Genomic DNA, 15,994 nt, shown 5'->3' on the forward strand with positions numbered 1-15,994 from the left:
TAAATGGATTCAGACATTTTGCTGAAATTGGAACTCGACCTTTCTTTCATCACAAGATGTCGTGCGTAAACTGATAACCTCACCGAAAGATGATCAGTATATAAGCAGTTTCTTGATTATAAAATACAATTATTGTAATTCATATAGGCTATAGCGATAGTACAAGGAAATAAATCTATATTTTCCATTAGAACTACTGTTGAATATAGATACGAGCGTCATATGTCATATTATTTTGGCCTTTCGGATCATATCCTTGATCTGAATTTATTTGGTGACTAGATTCTGCAGATTTAGGCTTGACTCAAGAAAAGAGACAAAAGTCCATTCTTTTCATTGACATAAGTAAAACACAATAAATAGTTAGATGAATTATTTTTATATTATGAAGACTTATTGTTGTTTAACTCCAGTTGACGCGCAGCATCAGAAGGTCAATGCCGCCCGTAGCCATGGTTACCCGGAGTCTTCACAGCTGCGCACAGTTTTTTAAGATGCTCAAATGTTTCCGGACAATTGTAATTTTGAGGACACATTATATATGAATGAGCCTAGCCTCGTATCCCTTTGACAAAAAATAGAAGCATTGTTATGTTGAAGTCCACAGAGTGTCCACCACATGACATGATACAATTATCTGCGCTCACTGATGTCTGAGTGTAGGCGTGACCGGTTGTGTTTATCTGCTGGACTACTACCCTACAGCATTTTACCTAAGACCTAAGACACATTGACCAGGGTTTCTTTTAAACAAACAAGACCACTAACGAGCTGCCGGCTCCATGCTGTGGGCCGAAAACTCAGATGTAGTGCAATAATGCTTCACACAACGAGCAAGTGCTGCTCCACTTGACTACAAACAGCTCCGCGAGCTTCAAGTAAGCCAGAGTGAGGTAAATGAGATGATGGGAAACATGTTTTCACAGCATGTTCAAATTATACTACCATGCAGAAACATCAGCCGCATTCACAGTTAGGGTGAGGGCTGTATTGTTTTTTGGTGCCAGGTGAATAAGATATCCAGGATTCTGGGCATGGGAATTCCCATCGTCCGTGATATCAGGAAAAAGAGTCAGAGTGGGGACTCTGTGTGTCATCGAGCCGTGTAACCGGATCAGGGCAGAGCAGAGGGACGTACAGGAGGCTTGTTTGCCTCCAAATGAGCCAATAAGATCGACTTTACATTAGATTGACAGTCTATCTTAGCGAGTCCAGAGATGCCTTTCTGGGTTGACAACTATTCCACAGCCAATACGGATCCACGAGGGACAGGAACGGAGGGAAAAAACAAAATACGAATTTTCTTCCTGTAGGTCAAACGTTACCTGCCACCTGTGGTACAATCTGTAAGAGGGGAAGTGGTGAACTACATCTACAACTATGGCTCTGTCGCAACTTCTAGATGACTCCCCTCTCAGGTTAGGTCAGAAACTCACCGGGACCGGTGACCTAACCCTGCAGGAGGTCTACAACGAGAGACACCGGCTGGCTCTGGAAGAGTTGCTGTCGGGAGGTGTGGACAACTTTCTGGACTTTCTCGGGAAAGAGAGGATCCCAAACTTTTTGTCAGACGATGAGATCAAGCGCATCAGGGGCGCCGCCGTGCCCCCGCGGTGCGTGTCTTTCCACGGGGATGACCAGGCTATAGAGCAGTCGCTAAGCAGCTCCATGGACTGCTCTTCCGTCACCTACTTCCCCGAAGTGTCGGACGTGGAGCCGCCGCTACTGGAGATGGGCTGGCCCGCCTTCACCGCGGGCTCGTACCGGGGCGTCACGCGGGCCGTGGCGCACTTCCAACCCAGCTACGGGGAGTGCATTTACAGCTGCAAGGAGGCTGTGAGGCGTATGATTAAAAGTGCCAGAGAGGTATGCACAAAGACACAATGCAAAATACAGCTTAATACTTGTTTGTCCATAAAGAAGTTTTTTTAGAATGGTTGGATTATGAAAACACTGTCCTAAACACGCGATGGCCATCACGAGCATTTTTAATTTAATCCCGCCTTAGGGGATATAATGAACTCTATATATCAATATCTGTGTCCGTATTTTCTTAATTAAATCACATCACAGTTCAATTGTAGTTTCTAGATGTGATATTCAATAGGCCCACGTGCTTTTTGATTCTATATTCACTGATTTTTGCGGATTCAACACTGCAACGTGGTTTTTATAAAAACTATTTGTCAAATTAATACACAAGACTGTTGAGTGCGCGTGTGTTTTATATATAAATTACTGATGGTAAAAATATTTTGGTAGGAAAGTCTCCTTTGTATCGTTCTTAAAATACATGCATGAGTGTCCCCATGGACTTCCTTTGATCAATCTGAATATCTGAAGTTCAGGATTTTGAAATCTTGAACAGAAGGAAAGCAGTGACCGAAATGATAAAACGATTTAAAAAACGGTGTATGAATATTCATGCAGATGTTGCTGATGGGAGCTGTCAGTTCAGCCAATGGTTTTGAAAGGAGACATTGCAGCATGAAGGGAGTGTGTGGCTTCTGCAGCACCTCAGGCCTGTGAAGGGCCTGCATGCCAGATGTGCCTCAGCTTGCTTTAGCTCTTTTCTATGAAAGTTTGCAATCTCTCTTTCATTAGGCAGCTTTAAACATTGGGTATCCTCTCTGGTTCAGCTGAAATGTGAGGATGTACAACCAGGAGAGGATTTTTGTAGGATTATCCTTCCTTTTATAATATGCACGTAGTCTTTATTGTACAGCACAACTAGCATCCACAGCCTCATTGTCCAGCTCACAGGATCAGTCTGACCTTGTTTTCTGTTAACTTTAATACTTTCTAAAAGAGTTTTCCTAAGAATAAGCACCCACACGTAATCATGCAAAGAAGAAGGGGAACGAAGGACAAAGCTGCATGTGCATACACCAGTTTGAAGCGATAAATCAGAGATATGTAAACACCTGTGTCTAATCCTCCACACACAATCTTTACCAGAGCATGTGAAATTCCATTCTCCTCTGCGAAAAAGAAGAATCTCAGTGCGAATCTAAGCTCAGGAAAATGGAGGCAAGCCCTGCTTGCACCTTCTTGTCTCCTGTATGAAAGTAACTTGTTTGCTGACCAAGCGTTACTGCTGATTGCCATGGTAACAGACCACAGTCAATAGAAAGCTAATCAGTGCACGCATTATTGGGAGTGGGTCTTGCAGAGATTCACATCTCTGTTTGAATAAGGCCTTGCATTCGATAATAATAAAAACACATTCATGTGCTACATCTGGGAGAGCACTGCTGCAGTCCTAAAAACATCTCTATTATATTACTTCTGTAATTTTCCACTGCAGGTGATTGCCATAGTTACAGACTCCCTGACAGACCTGGATATATTTAAGGATCTTCAGGAGGCATGCTCCAACCGCAGAGTCCCCGTCTACATCCTGCTGGACCAGTCATGTGCTCCTGCTTTCCTCAAGATGTGCAGAAATGTCGGCGTTCGCTTAGATGAGCTACGGGTATGTGGTTGGATCAGTACAGCTGGGTGTGGCTCTGTGTGCACAATACCACAGAAGATGGCATCAAATAGAATGACATCCTTTCAGGTTTGATACAACTTGGCAGGTCTTTATTAATCTGTTACTCCTACTCTCTCTTTGTATTAATCCTCACAGCAAATGAAAATGCGAACCATAACTGGTACCAATTATTACATGAGATCGGGAGCGAGGATTACCGGGGAAGTTCACGAGAGGTTTATGCTGATTGACGGAAACAGAGTGGCAACAGGTTCCTACAGGTATGCCCACAAACTGTCTCACCCAAAGTCAAATGTTGCAGCTGTCAGTTATAAAGCAAAGGGGGAAAAACTAGAATTTCCAGACTGAGGAGGAGTTTTTCTTTTTTTTGGTTGCTGTGTTTTGAAATTAAAATCTGTTTATCTTGAGTCATGCTTGTTTTTGAATGTCATTCCTGCAGGTTCAATTGGACTGATGGTAAACTAAACAGCAGCAACCTAATTGAGCTTTCTGGTCAGATAACCGAGAAATTTGATGAGGAGTTCCGCATCCTCTACGCCCAATCTCTGCCCTTAAACACACGAGGACCACCAAGCGTCCGAAACAGTGGCATCTATGAGCACCTCCTCATCAAACACTCCGTCACCTCCTCTCCTCGCCTGGCCGGTGAGAGGCCATTTAGTTTGACCAGCACACCCAGCTGCAAGCCCAAAACCTTAACCATCCAGCCCCCACGTGAACCCTCTACACTGGATCCCTGTATGACAAAAGCAGTGCCTGAAACATCCACCATGGGTGAGGACTGGTTGGAGCAACAGCATATGCAGGAGGAGATTCTGGCTGGTAGCACTGCTCTGCACCACCCTACTGATGAGCTAGCAGAGAAAGTGCTGGTGACCCCCAACATCATCTCCTGCCATGCTTTCACCCAGACCAGCCTTTCAGTGACAGACAGCGACACCCAGACTGACCAGGAGTCCTCACATCACCTCAACAATGTCATCACACTGCCACAGACGGTTTCAAGCCAGGCCATTCCTCCCTCTTTTGAGTCTGCGGGGCACGTCTCAGCAACCAAAGGAGCCGCAGATGAATCCTTAAAGGACTGCTTCCGTAAGCTGTCCAAAGAGCGCCAGCACCACTTCTCCACCATCCGCTCCAAGCTGGAGCACATGGTGTCCGGCCTGTCTCAGAGGAGAGAACTAGCAGACCTCACCAACATGACTCAGGGGGCTGGTGCTCTCAGCAGGCAGAGGGTACACAAAGACTGTGGGCAGGAACCAAACCCCAGACTGCTTGTTGAAAGTGCAGGCATGGGCACATGGCCAAGAGCCAGATGTGCACACTAGTTTGTCCTCAGGGATTTTGGTGATGGAGAGTAGTGGGGGAAGAGCTATGGCAAGGTTTCTTGTGGATCCTCTGTTTTGAATAAGTGGTTTTGGCTTATGCAGTAGAATTCCAAAATTCCACTATTTGTCTTCTTTTCCGCAGTGCCTGCTTTTGTCCTTTTCATGCTGTGTCATGTCCTTGTCAGAGCAATTTTCTTTATGTTATGGTAACACAGAATTCTTTATGACATTAAGAACTCCTGGAAACTATTATTTTAACCAAAGATACTGTAATAATCCTTTTATGACCTTGTCAGTTTCATGAGTATGAATCACTGAGATGAGTATGACTGTATAAAATCTGCTGTAGTGCGTGTGAAAATGCACCAAGGTGCTGTTTTTGTCTAAATCACATTTGGCTGCATCAACTGCATCTGATCAACATTCCAGAGAGAAGCTGGCTCTCATTGTGCTTTGCTAATAAACAAAGTACTATTTTGCTGGATGAGTGTGTGTTTTTTTTCTTTGAAAATCTGAATACTTACTACGTATCCATCCTTAGTTGTAACTTTTAATTTTCTTTATAAAGCACATCTTAGAGAGAATTTGTTCAGAAGTTTCAGGATACAGAGGAAGCAAACCATGCCAAAGTGACTTTACAAAGAAAATAAGCACCTGCGCCTCGTGCACTGCAGTGTCTTCATACAATTAGTTGAGAGGCAGCATCTGTGATACTGGCACCTCTGCTGATTATGCAGCCAATCACAGTTTGTATCCAGGGAGGATTTGGAAGAGAAGCTCTGTCACAGATTACAAACACAGATTAGGAGTAATGCAAAATGAATGCTTCTTTATACACACAGATTGGATTTTACAAATGCAAATTCTTTGTTGATGTATTAAGTTTTATATTTGTGTTCCAAATAGAAATTTGTCAACATTATATTTGCAAAGAGGGATTTCAGATGACTAATCAGTGACAAAAATGCTCATTTTCATGCAGCAGTGAAGCAAATGGCTGGCATTTTTGCAAAGCTCCACATTATCAACAATCCACTTACAGTTATTCTGGGTCTCCATATAAACAAAAACATGGTTTACCAGGAACTTGGTGTGGCCGAGCCTGGCACAAACAGAGTTTCAGTCTTGATATCTCACACCTAGGCACAAAGGTCCCACTGTGAATGATCAACACGTCAGTGTCTTGGCTGTGGTGAGAGGTGTGCTGACTTATAAATGTATTGCTCTCTTCAAGCTTTATGTGATTAATGTTTAACTATTTTAAAGGGAAAAAGTGTAAATATGTCATACAAAGATAATCATATATCATAATTCACATGTTGAATGTGGTTTCAATCCGTGATGGAGAGGAAAACAGAATTGTGTTTGCAGATGATCAACTTTGGACCAGAATTAATTGAAGTATTTATTTCTTTCAATCCAGTTGTCCTTAAATGTAGGAGTCACACATGCAGAGTGTTTTTATTTCCTCTGATTTAAACACTTTTGATTTCCTTGTTCTGTGGTCATAAAATGGAGATAATTTGAATTGCCTCATAAACATACTTGGAACAGCCTATTTCCAAATTTGGTCGGCAGTCAGTGTTCTAACACTCCCAAAAACACAAAGAGAGAATTCAATTTTAATTTGAATTCTGAAATAGACTTTCTTTAATGAAGTCAGTCATTACTTGTGATTGCTTATATCTCATTTTTTGTTTAAGTGGCATTAACTGAGGACATTAATTGAACTACTGAAGTAAGGCACTATTTTGAGTAATTTGAATTTAAATAAAGATTTTGAATCATTCACTATTTAACACGTATTATTGTACTTTATACTCAACAAGACTAATCTGACATCTACAGTAACTACATCCTATAAAATATGAGATGAACTTGAACTACCCGTTAATCTGATGGTCATGAAGACAGATATCTGAAAGTATTATGTTTGTCCTTGTTAGCAGTTTAGTTTAAACGTTATGACAGAGAGGAAGAGAGAAGAATCTTAAAAAGTGACATGATGATCACAGTATTGATTAGTTTATTATTGCCCTCATATAAATATGATGGTAGTGTCATATAAACTTACGGATAGTGTACAACAAATTAAATATTAAAACATTGTATTAATTAACTGTGTCCATTCTTTCATAAAAAAAGTAAGTATTTGTCTACTTTTATGAAATAAACGTTAAGCGCTTCTTCTACCACTGATGCATAAGTTAATAATATGCATACTTTTTGTTGCTTTGATGAATAATTACAGCTTTTTCCTTTTTATTGACACAAAGATGACTTACCAATATGAAGTTATTCACCGTAATCTAATACTGAAAATGTTTTATCTTATCTTTGGTATGGTTCGGGAAATATGCTAGAGAGCCAAAACGATGCAAGATTACAACCAAACACTACATATAGCATGAAATTATATTATATATATATATATAAGGGCAATAAATTGGTCATTGGTTCATTATTACCATCAGCCTCAGTTTAAACATACACAGCAATAAGGTAAGAACAGCAGGCCTGTCAGTGGCTGCTCCTGCAGTGTGTTTCTACTGCCATGCAAACACATCAGAAGCTTCTGAGTAGCTGAAGGAAATTGATCTAGGATTAAATACAATACTAGTGATAAGTGAGAAAATTGTATTTGATTTTAATTGGCTGCAGCAAGGCAACCACTAACTGTAATCAAGGAAGCAGTGGGGGATCCACGGCACAACAGCCTGTCCCTATTAGACTAAGCTTATTGGTAAACCAAGAAAGTCACATTTTACTCTTCATGGTTGATAATCAAAAAATGATACCAATGCTTTATTTGCATCTTGATTCTCATAAAGGTGCCATTTTCAAAGTATTTACTTGCACCTCACTGGTGTTGAACATCAGATGTTACACTTGCAGCATTCAACCACCAGAGAGAGCCCTATCCTCAGCAAAGACAGCTTGCTGACTCGGTTTTCTTTACTCCGTCCTGTGTTTGAACTTTAGAGAAACCAGTGTATTCATTCTCAAAATTAAACAGCACCATATCAGCTTTCCCTAAAATATCTCAGCTGAGTTATCCTGATTTATACAGAATTTTAGAGCTTTGATTTATGGATTATCTTGCTGGCTATGTCTTTGTTTCAGGATGTAAAATGATGCACGGACATATTCAGAAAGGACAAACAGCCAGCGTCTGATGTCCTTTTCAGGTCACTTTCGATCCCTGGAGAATTGTTGTGGTTAAAACCATTCTGTGGCATGCTGGGTAAAGATGTAACATGATATCCTGCCAAATCTTGTGTTAAAGCCTAATCCAGTCGGTCAAAGCAGCATGTGCATGCTTTGTGCATAATGACTAATAATATCCATAGGTGTCAAATAACCCTTTTATTGCAGGTGTCTAGAATAAGGGGAAACAATGTTAGTTGTGTGTTTATGTGTTTAGGTTCATGCTGAATATGTGTGGGGTTTTTTAAAACTGGGTGGCACTCATTCCAGATGGATGTTTGTAGGTGTATTTTATGTTTATTTCCTTTTAATTAATCTTGTGACTTTTAGTATAATAATTGCAGAATTTAGGGTCAGGGTATAACTGCAGTATTTAACACTAACAGCCCCTGCACCCCTCCTCACAGCCCATCAGAGTCCCACAGGACAGAATAGATCAGGATGATGCAGACAGACAGCTCTCGTCATACAATAGATTATCGGATTTATTTCCATCATGGTGTATAAATATGCACACTCCCTCTGTGGCTTGCTGTGAATGCAATGACGAGACTTCTAAGTGTGACACAATGGATTATGTTACGTAATATTATCACACAAGGTAAAAGAGAAATCAGAGAGGTGCATTCTGTGCCAGATTTTTAGATTTTGGTTCTGCCTCCTGTATGTCACAAAAATCAAGTTTGGCTTTTACACAGGCTGTCAGAGTCAAACGGCTCTCCTGGTGCTGAACATAAACCTTTTAATTACTGCAAACATGGTTGATGAGTTTGAAGCTTGATTACTTGGCCTTCATTAGTCAGATTGTGAGCTATAGTGACTCCCAGAGGTACAATTTGGCATCTCTAAACACTACCAGCCTCCGTGTTTAGCAATTACATTTACCCTACAGTACACCAAAACAGGTGTGTACAGCCGAAGACACACACTCAAGCACACACAAACAAGTGCATGTTTGTGCATTCACACATTTTGGTATCAGCTTAAAAACAAAGTAGGCTGTATGTAAGAATTTCAGTCCGTACTTTAATTCAAAGGAGAAACCTGACTAATAGAAAACACTGATAAAATGTGCTTAGTGTGCTGAGTCCTACTTTGTTTAACTCAGCCTGTCATAATGATTTCATGTTTGCTGTGCCATCTTGGCTTTGTTTTCCATCAGGGCGGCCGGTGGTTGTCACTACAGCGAGGAGGAAGCGTTCTGCCTCAGGCCACAACACACTGATAACGAACACTCAGCTCAATGGAAAAATAAAGTGTGTCTGAATTATGTGGTCAGGATTTGGCAGTTGTTTGGGTGTGTTAGTCAGATGCAGTGACATGAGTGGATGTTTAGTTTGCACAATAGTCACTTCCTGCGCAGTAATGCTGATGCCAGGCCACATAGGTTAATGCAGGTAAAACTCATTGTTGATAGGCTCTTTGTGCTAAACTGCATGTTAAGCTTAAACATGCTGTCCGGGTGCAGCCTTGACACTATTTTTAGACATGTACAGCTGCTCCGTAGCGCCCAGCCATTCACTAGAGATTTATGGCATCAGCCCCTGAGAAACAGCTGTAGTCCTGCAGCTTGGTCGTCCAAGGAAAGCAGGAAGAGGTCTGTTAAAAGTAATCTAGTTTGCTTATTTTGTTTTTGTTGAGAATTAAATAGAGTTATCAGTGAGTGGGATGTCTCGTGCTGGAGAATGGTGAAACCACAAGTCTGGAGCGTCCAGTGCTGCAGCAATGAGTCAGACCATGGTCACAATGCCACCTGGGTCCAACACATGTTCAACACTTGTGGAGAACTTCTCCCCCACAGCACCATGTGTCCTTAGCTCAGCATACTGCTACATCTGAAAAATAACAATAGTTTTTTACTGATGACGGTGACTCTGTGTTTTCTTACAGTTCCCTGGTGACGAGGGAGAAAAGATTCCCAGGACTTTGTGTTGGGTACGAAAACAAAGATATGTCCTTTTGTTCATTTTCTGCTCCACTGTTCCTCTTGATACTTTATCTACAGTCCAGTTCACCGCAGTCTAAGTCTGAACAGGACTAACACATGATCACATGTTAATTGGCAGGGGGACCCAGCTACAGTAAGCAGAGAGAGAGAGAGAGAGAGAGAGAGAGAGAGAGAGAGAGAGAGAGAGAGAGAGAGAGAGAGAGCGAAGATTGTGTGTGTATGTGTGTGTGTGTGTGTGTGTGTGTGTGTGTTTGTGTGTAGGGAGTGGGGACTAAATACACAGCTCCCCCATTCACACTATAGTAGCTAAGCTTAAGTTTAGCTTATCACTGTCAGTTTGTTGTCTCCATTATTCAAAAGGACACCTTATCAGCCGAGGCGACTCGTATTAGCTCTCTCAACTGTGGGCTCCACACAATGATGTTCTACATTGCCCCACATTAACTCTGGTGTCTATTTCAGCAGCTCTCTATCCATTTATTGATGCATGTCTCTCATTGATCCCGGTATTGATTTGCCATGCAATCCATTACCCATCTGTCTGTTTCAGCGAGCTTTTAAATGATTCGTCAGATTGAGCTATCAAGGGGAGTAGTGGTGTAGTCCAAAGGTTGGTGATACATCCAAGGAGCAATGAATGCTGTGTGCGTGTGTGTGTGTGTGTGTGTGTGTGTGTGTGTGTGTGTGTGTGTGTGTGTGTGTGTGTGTGTGTGTGTGTGTTTGTGTGTGTGTGTGTGTGTGTTTAGGGGTTGTGTACAGGTATCGCAGGCATTGAGGTAAGAACAATAAAATGGCTATTAAAGCCTAACACTTTTTTTGCACCCACTTTTTTTGCACCCATTAAAATGTGTTGTTTAACTGAACATCTTTTATAAACTGTAAAGTACCAATGACTCTGATCTTAATTCAAATAATTCAAATTAGTTGTGTTCTTAATTATGGTTGCATTGTTGTGCTATTCTAAAAAACTAAACACTGTTGCTCTGAAACCTGCTATCAGGTATCAGAATACAGTTTCCTGTTTATAAAATGTGTTGCTAATTTATTTCTCAGTCTTTTAATACTGATGTTTGTGTATGAACAACACTGAACATGTGGTCTAAGAAAACTGTCAAATAAAACTTGTTAATATTCAATTTGTTCAATAACTTCAGTTATTTATTTCAAAGGAAAGGCGCAATAATTTGAAAAATATGATGAAACTGTATCCTGGCTATTTCTCTGTGATAAATAAAGAGACATGTATGAGAAAGGCATCATATAGTCAAGAGAGCTGCTGACAATCTGTGTAAATGTAGAAATCCAGAGCAGGTGGTTTGGCTTGGTGGTTAAATCACCCTACGTACAGAACGGTCCTCGAAGAAGTCTATTCCCAACCTGAAGCAAATTTCTGCATGTCGTCCCTTACTCTCTCTCCCAAATGTTCTACTCCATCCACTGTCCTGTCTCCCAGTGAAGGTATAAAAAGCCCCAAAGTACACTACTTCAACTCAAAAATTTAGAAGTTGTGTTTCTTAGTAGCAAAGAAGTTGAGATTTAGGAGGTTTTCACCTGACACAGCCATATTTATGAAAAACACACCCTTAACACAGAACCTCTCCCTTAGTTCTTAAAATGCATTTTCCAAAGACGACTTCTTTTACAGAGAAAAGTGTTTGGGTTTCATAATTTTGGAATAATGTTCTGAGCTTTTCAAAGAACATTTTAATCTTCCTGTTAAAACATACTTAAAGGGGAACAAAGAAAATGCCAGCAGCCAAACATCGATGAGGGGGACTAAGATGTGGGGGTTTCCAGATTGAGATGCAAGATGGATTCATATATATTCATGAATTCAGTCAGAAAAGTCAAACGGAAGCAGTATGATAATCTTGCAGTAATTGCATTTTTTCCCTCCAACTGTTTTTGGCAGAGCTGAGAGCCACATCCAGAGACATGTGGCGGCCAATGTGGTCTCGTAGAGTGTCACGGCGGTGGATACATTCTGACCCTGTACCCAAGGCCAGTTAATTCACAGCAGGGTCAAGTGGTGGTTATGCCAAATGAAATGGATTCATGGCTAATGGGAAGGCTATCATTAGTCATTGGATGGTCAATTATATGTTTAATTAAGCAAGACAGACATCAGATAATTGAAGTATTGACTGCTCTCTTTCAGTCCCATTTGTCTTCGGATTGAGGGAGAGCACAGCTGAAGTCATATCAGATTTGTTTGGAGGTCTGACATCCTGATGAGGAAGGAAATAAAATCCTGTCCTTTCATTTACTCGCCTGCTGTATTTGATGTCCTGACCTCTGACTGAGGAACTTTTTGGTTACATTTTCTGACGGGGCACTCTTTCTCTTCCAGACCTCAGGAAATGCCATTATAAGCCGAAAAAAAGGGAAACATCCTAAAGGACCATATTTCAAACTATCAAGCTGTTTTTTTCTCCATACTTGTCAGTCCGCTGGATACATGTCAGCAGCCGTCTGAAAAGTGCTGACATGGCTGCCCTCCTGTCCGGCAGCCCGCTCCCTCTGTGTGAACTTGGATTTAGCTCAAGGGTATAGCCACCCTGCTAATGTGATGTAGCTCCAAGAAGGAAACAAATTGGCCTGACGTCTCATACACTGCCTTGTCTTGATTGTGTGATGGCTTCTACTGCTAATGTGTTACGATGGGTAGACCTGCACGGAGAGGGAGGCGAGTGTGTGTATGTGTGTATGTGAGAAAGAGAGAAAGAGAGGGAAAGAGGGAGGATGGGGGAAGGGCCTCAGTCTGCAAGATCAGCACAAGTGGAATTGCATTGATTCAGTTAACTGCAGAGTTGGAGCGTGATGTGGAATTCTGTTTATCAAGGGTGGAGTTTACACGATAGGCTCCATTTTGATCTTATTTTCTACATAGCATTCATAATCAGTTTCTGCTGCCTTATTTCAGCCCTTAAGTATGAGCTCATTTCTCTATATTTAGCTTAGCCCCACCAGGAGCTTCATATGATCAATAAATGAGCAGATCTGTTCATGCTATTTGAATATCTTTGTGGAAATGGTCACATTGTGTATTTCCAAGCGTTTTTTTGCACCAGAAACATTACTGGAAACGCTTGCACAGCTCATACTGGCAGATACACACAGTAAACATCATCACAATCTGTATTAATCTGCAATATCAGATTCAAACCACTGATGCCATATTCTGTTAATCACCAAGAAATGTGCCACATGTATGTCCTGAGTAAATGCAGACTTGCGTTTTATATTCAAACTGGATCGACCCAGAAAGACATCTGCTAAATCTTAACAAACCGCTTAATTAATCTCAAACATTGTATTAATTACTGGGGGTAAAGCACAGAAACATGGCTCTGCATATGCAGGGAAATTCTGCATGCAATTCTTGGAAAAAAAGATCTGATTCTGAATAAGAAGAAGTCTTAAACTGAGTGCTTGTAATAAATGTTTCAGATCAGATAAAACAGGATGATATTCTGCAGGAAAAATATATGCCTAGTGTGTGTTTTTTTTCCCACTCGCTCAGTCTGTCCGTGTTTTCATCCGTAGAGCATACACATATTTTGCATTAAGGAGGCTCTCTCTTAAGTCCTAAAAGGACCGTGTTGTAAACCTGTTTTGTTTTGTATTCTTTACCTCCCTCCCGCTCTCTTCCCTCTCCTTATTTCACCGTCTAGTTGAAGGGAATTTGTCTCTAAGGGTTTATCATGACTGCCTCATACCCCCTCCACCCCGGTTTGTCATTTTGCTGATCCAGACGCTTTTTCATATTTCAGTATTCTTATCATCCACTGGCAGTAAGATGATCCATTTCACTTATTTCTTAGAAGTGTGACTGTAGCCCAAGTCAATATCTCCAGAATGAGTCCAGTGGATGGAGGGCTGGCCGAGGCGGGGCAGCTAGTTAACGGCTCTGGTGATGGTGGTACTGGTGGCGCAGGACCTTTTTTTTATCCAGAGTCAGCAAGGGTAAAATGTCAAGCATTTCTTAGGGAAGCGGCTCCATAGGATTCCATTCGAAGCTTTAATCTTAATTGAGAGCATCGCACATTGATATTCCATAGGCCTCTTTGCCCTTCGCCTCTCAGCTACTTTCATTTAGAGGACAGCCGTACTGCACTAGAGCATGGGGATTGCTTTGTCAGACAGCCAAGAGGCCAAAGGCAAGGTCAACATCTCTTTGTAACGGTGGCTCACTGTGGAGTGAAGGCATCACCTCTTTGAAGCTGTCATGCTTTAGTCAAACATTTCTGAGTCTGCCCAGAGTGAGTCTGAAGGAAATCTATCACCTTATGACTTTATAGCAGCACAAAATATTTTGGAGCACTCATTGTTTTTATTATTGTCATAGAAGGTAAATTTAGATTGTTTTGCAGATGTCTTGTGTGTGGAGCTAAATAAGCCACTTTTCCCATCCACAGCTTATAGCTAAAAGAAAGATGATTTAATACACAGAGGACTTAAAGAGGTGTTGGCATGTGTGGCACTCAGAGTCCAGATATCATTCAATAATGCTTATTATTTACTAAAATGATCGTTGACCCTAAACACAGACTCTTCACATGAGATCTGTGCCTTGTCCATGTCGGGAGCTACCAATGTACTATTACATAGCTCACAATGGGTGCAGTAGCATCCTCTAATCCTCAAACAAAGGAGGGGAGACTAACTGGCCCAGCAGATGCAACGATAAGGCCGATATCATCAGGTAAACTGAGCAGAGGAAGAAGGTGTGGGACGGCAACGCTCTCGCCACTCTTATGGGAAGAAGCGTCATGCTACCTTTCCAGGAGTGATGAAAACAGATGGAAATAAACACTCTCTCTCTCTCACACACACACACACACACACACACACACACACACACACACACACACACACACACACACACACACACACACACACACACACACACACACACACACACACACACACAGAAACCGTTTACAGCTGAGTGCACAGCCCCTATCTGTGGGACTGAGGACCGAGCTGGCCTCCATTTCTCATGCTCCTGTCTCAGCCTGCTGCTGACACAGATATACTGTAAAGAGATGGCAGTGCAGATAGGTATGCATGTGCATGTCAAAGTAGCCACGGGGGTTAAGCCGGTCTGAAAACACAAAGAGTGAAGGGATAACAAATGATCCATCGGCCACACTTTTCCCATTAACCTCAAACATTTATGTGACACTTCAACCTGATTTGGGGTGCACTGCTTTGAGATAACAAGTTTAAGTCTTTGAAGCAAACACAAGTGTTTTTTCTATTGATGAAACACTGTATCAGGATTAAAGGATTAGTCCTTTAAAGATTTGTTTTGCTGGTACATACTATGAATAACAGGTTCCTATGGAAGGACGGCAGCTCCTGACAGATTTATCAGGTGATCATGAGCCTGATAAAGCTTCAGAAAAGCTGCTCCTATTTCAAAGTTGTCTCCTCTGGTTCTGTGGGAAAGCCCGATGCTCCTGCTTTCCACTCCTTCCACCAATCAACCAACGTAACCTTTCCAAACACCTCAGCTGCCACCGACCAATCATAGCTAGTCTCCAGATCTATCCAGACAACAAAGCATATCAACTCCTCAGCAGGATGTTGGGAAAGAATCTTTAAAGAGAGGGTTCACTTTACCACAGAGATCAATAAATCTATTTTAACCAGGGAGTGACACCTTAATCTTTCCAATAAAATGTAGACTACTTTGTAACTTATCAGGAGAAGTGAGACTATTGAAAAATACATTTCACATGTAACTGCCCCTTAAACACATTTTGTTTCAGAGGTTGCTCTTTCATAGTGTTTCCTAGTTTAGCAATAAATGACATAATCAGGTTCTTCTAATTATTGCCATTGAGTCATATGAACGTGGTTTTAGTTAAGGCAACTACACAAAAGAGCGGATTTAATTTCTGTGTGGAAAGGAGATGCGTAGGGTCCACACATGAGTCAAGGCTGTTCCTCTCCTTGGGATTTAAATATAGCAACACTCACCATTACTGCTGTCACTCACAGACTTAT

General features: G+C 41.5%; 2 protein-coding genes across 2 annotated transcripts in view; one reads left to right on the forward strand and one right to left on the reverse strand.

The window, feature by feature from the left end:
* si:ch211-232b12.5 (zinc fingers and homeoboxes protein 3) overlaps positions 1-15,994 on the reverse strand; it is a 45,981-nt gene that overhangs the window by 14,567 nt on the left and 15,420 nt on the right. The window lies entirely within an intron of this gene.
* On the forward strand, positions 1,196-5,308 carry fam83d (family with sequence similarity 83 member D). The gene is made up of 4 exons (XM_034683425.1): positions 1,196-1,866; positions 3,308-3,475; positions 3,632-3,756; positions 3,936-5,308. Exons 1-4 carry the CDS (start codon positions 1,381-1,383, stop codon positions 4,822-4,824), a joined length of 1,668 nt encoding a protein of 555 aa, XP_034539316.1. The 5' UTR covers positions 1,196-1,380; the 3' UTR covers positions 4,825-5,308.

The sequence above is a fragment of the Notolabrus celidotus genome, chromosome 1 (assembly GCF_009762535.1).
Source record: "Notolabrus celidotus isolate fNotCel1 chromosome 1, fNotCel1.pri, whole genome shotgun sequence".
In the NCBI taxonomy this organism is placed as follows: Eukaryota; Metazoa; Chordata; class Actinopteri; order Labriformes; family Labridae; genus Notolabrus; species Notolabrus celidotus.

What these genes read in the sequence shown, in the direction of transcription:
- fam83d (XM_034683425.1), top strand. Translation starts at nt 1,381, where the DNA reads ATGGCTCTGTCGCAACTTCTAGATGACTCCCCTCTCAGGTTAGGTCAG. An exon ending in TTCGCTTAGATGAGCTACGG is followed by an intron (nt 3,476 to 3,631) that starts GTATGTGGTTGG and finishes TAATCCTCACAG; the next exon opens with CAAATGAAAATGCGAACCAT. An exon ending in GTGGCAACAGGTTCCTACAG is followed by an intron (nt 3,757 to 3,935) that starts GTATGCCCACAA and finishes TCATTCCTGCAG; the next exon opens with GTTCAATTGGACTGATGGTA.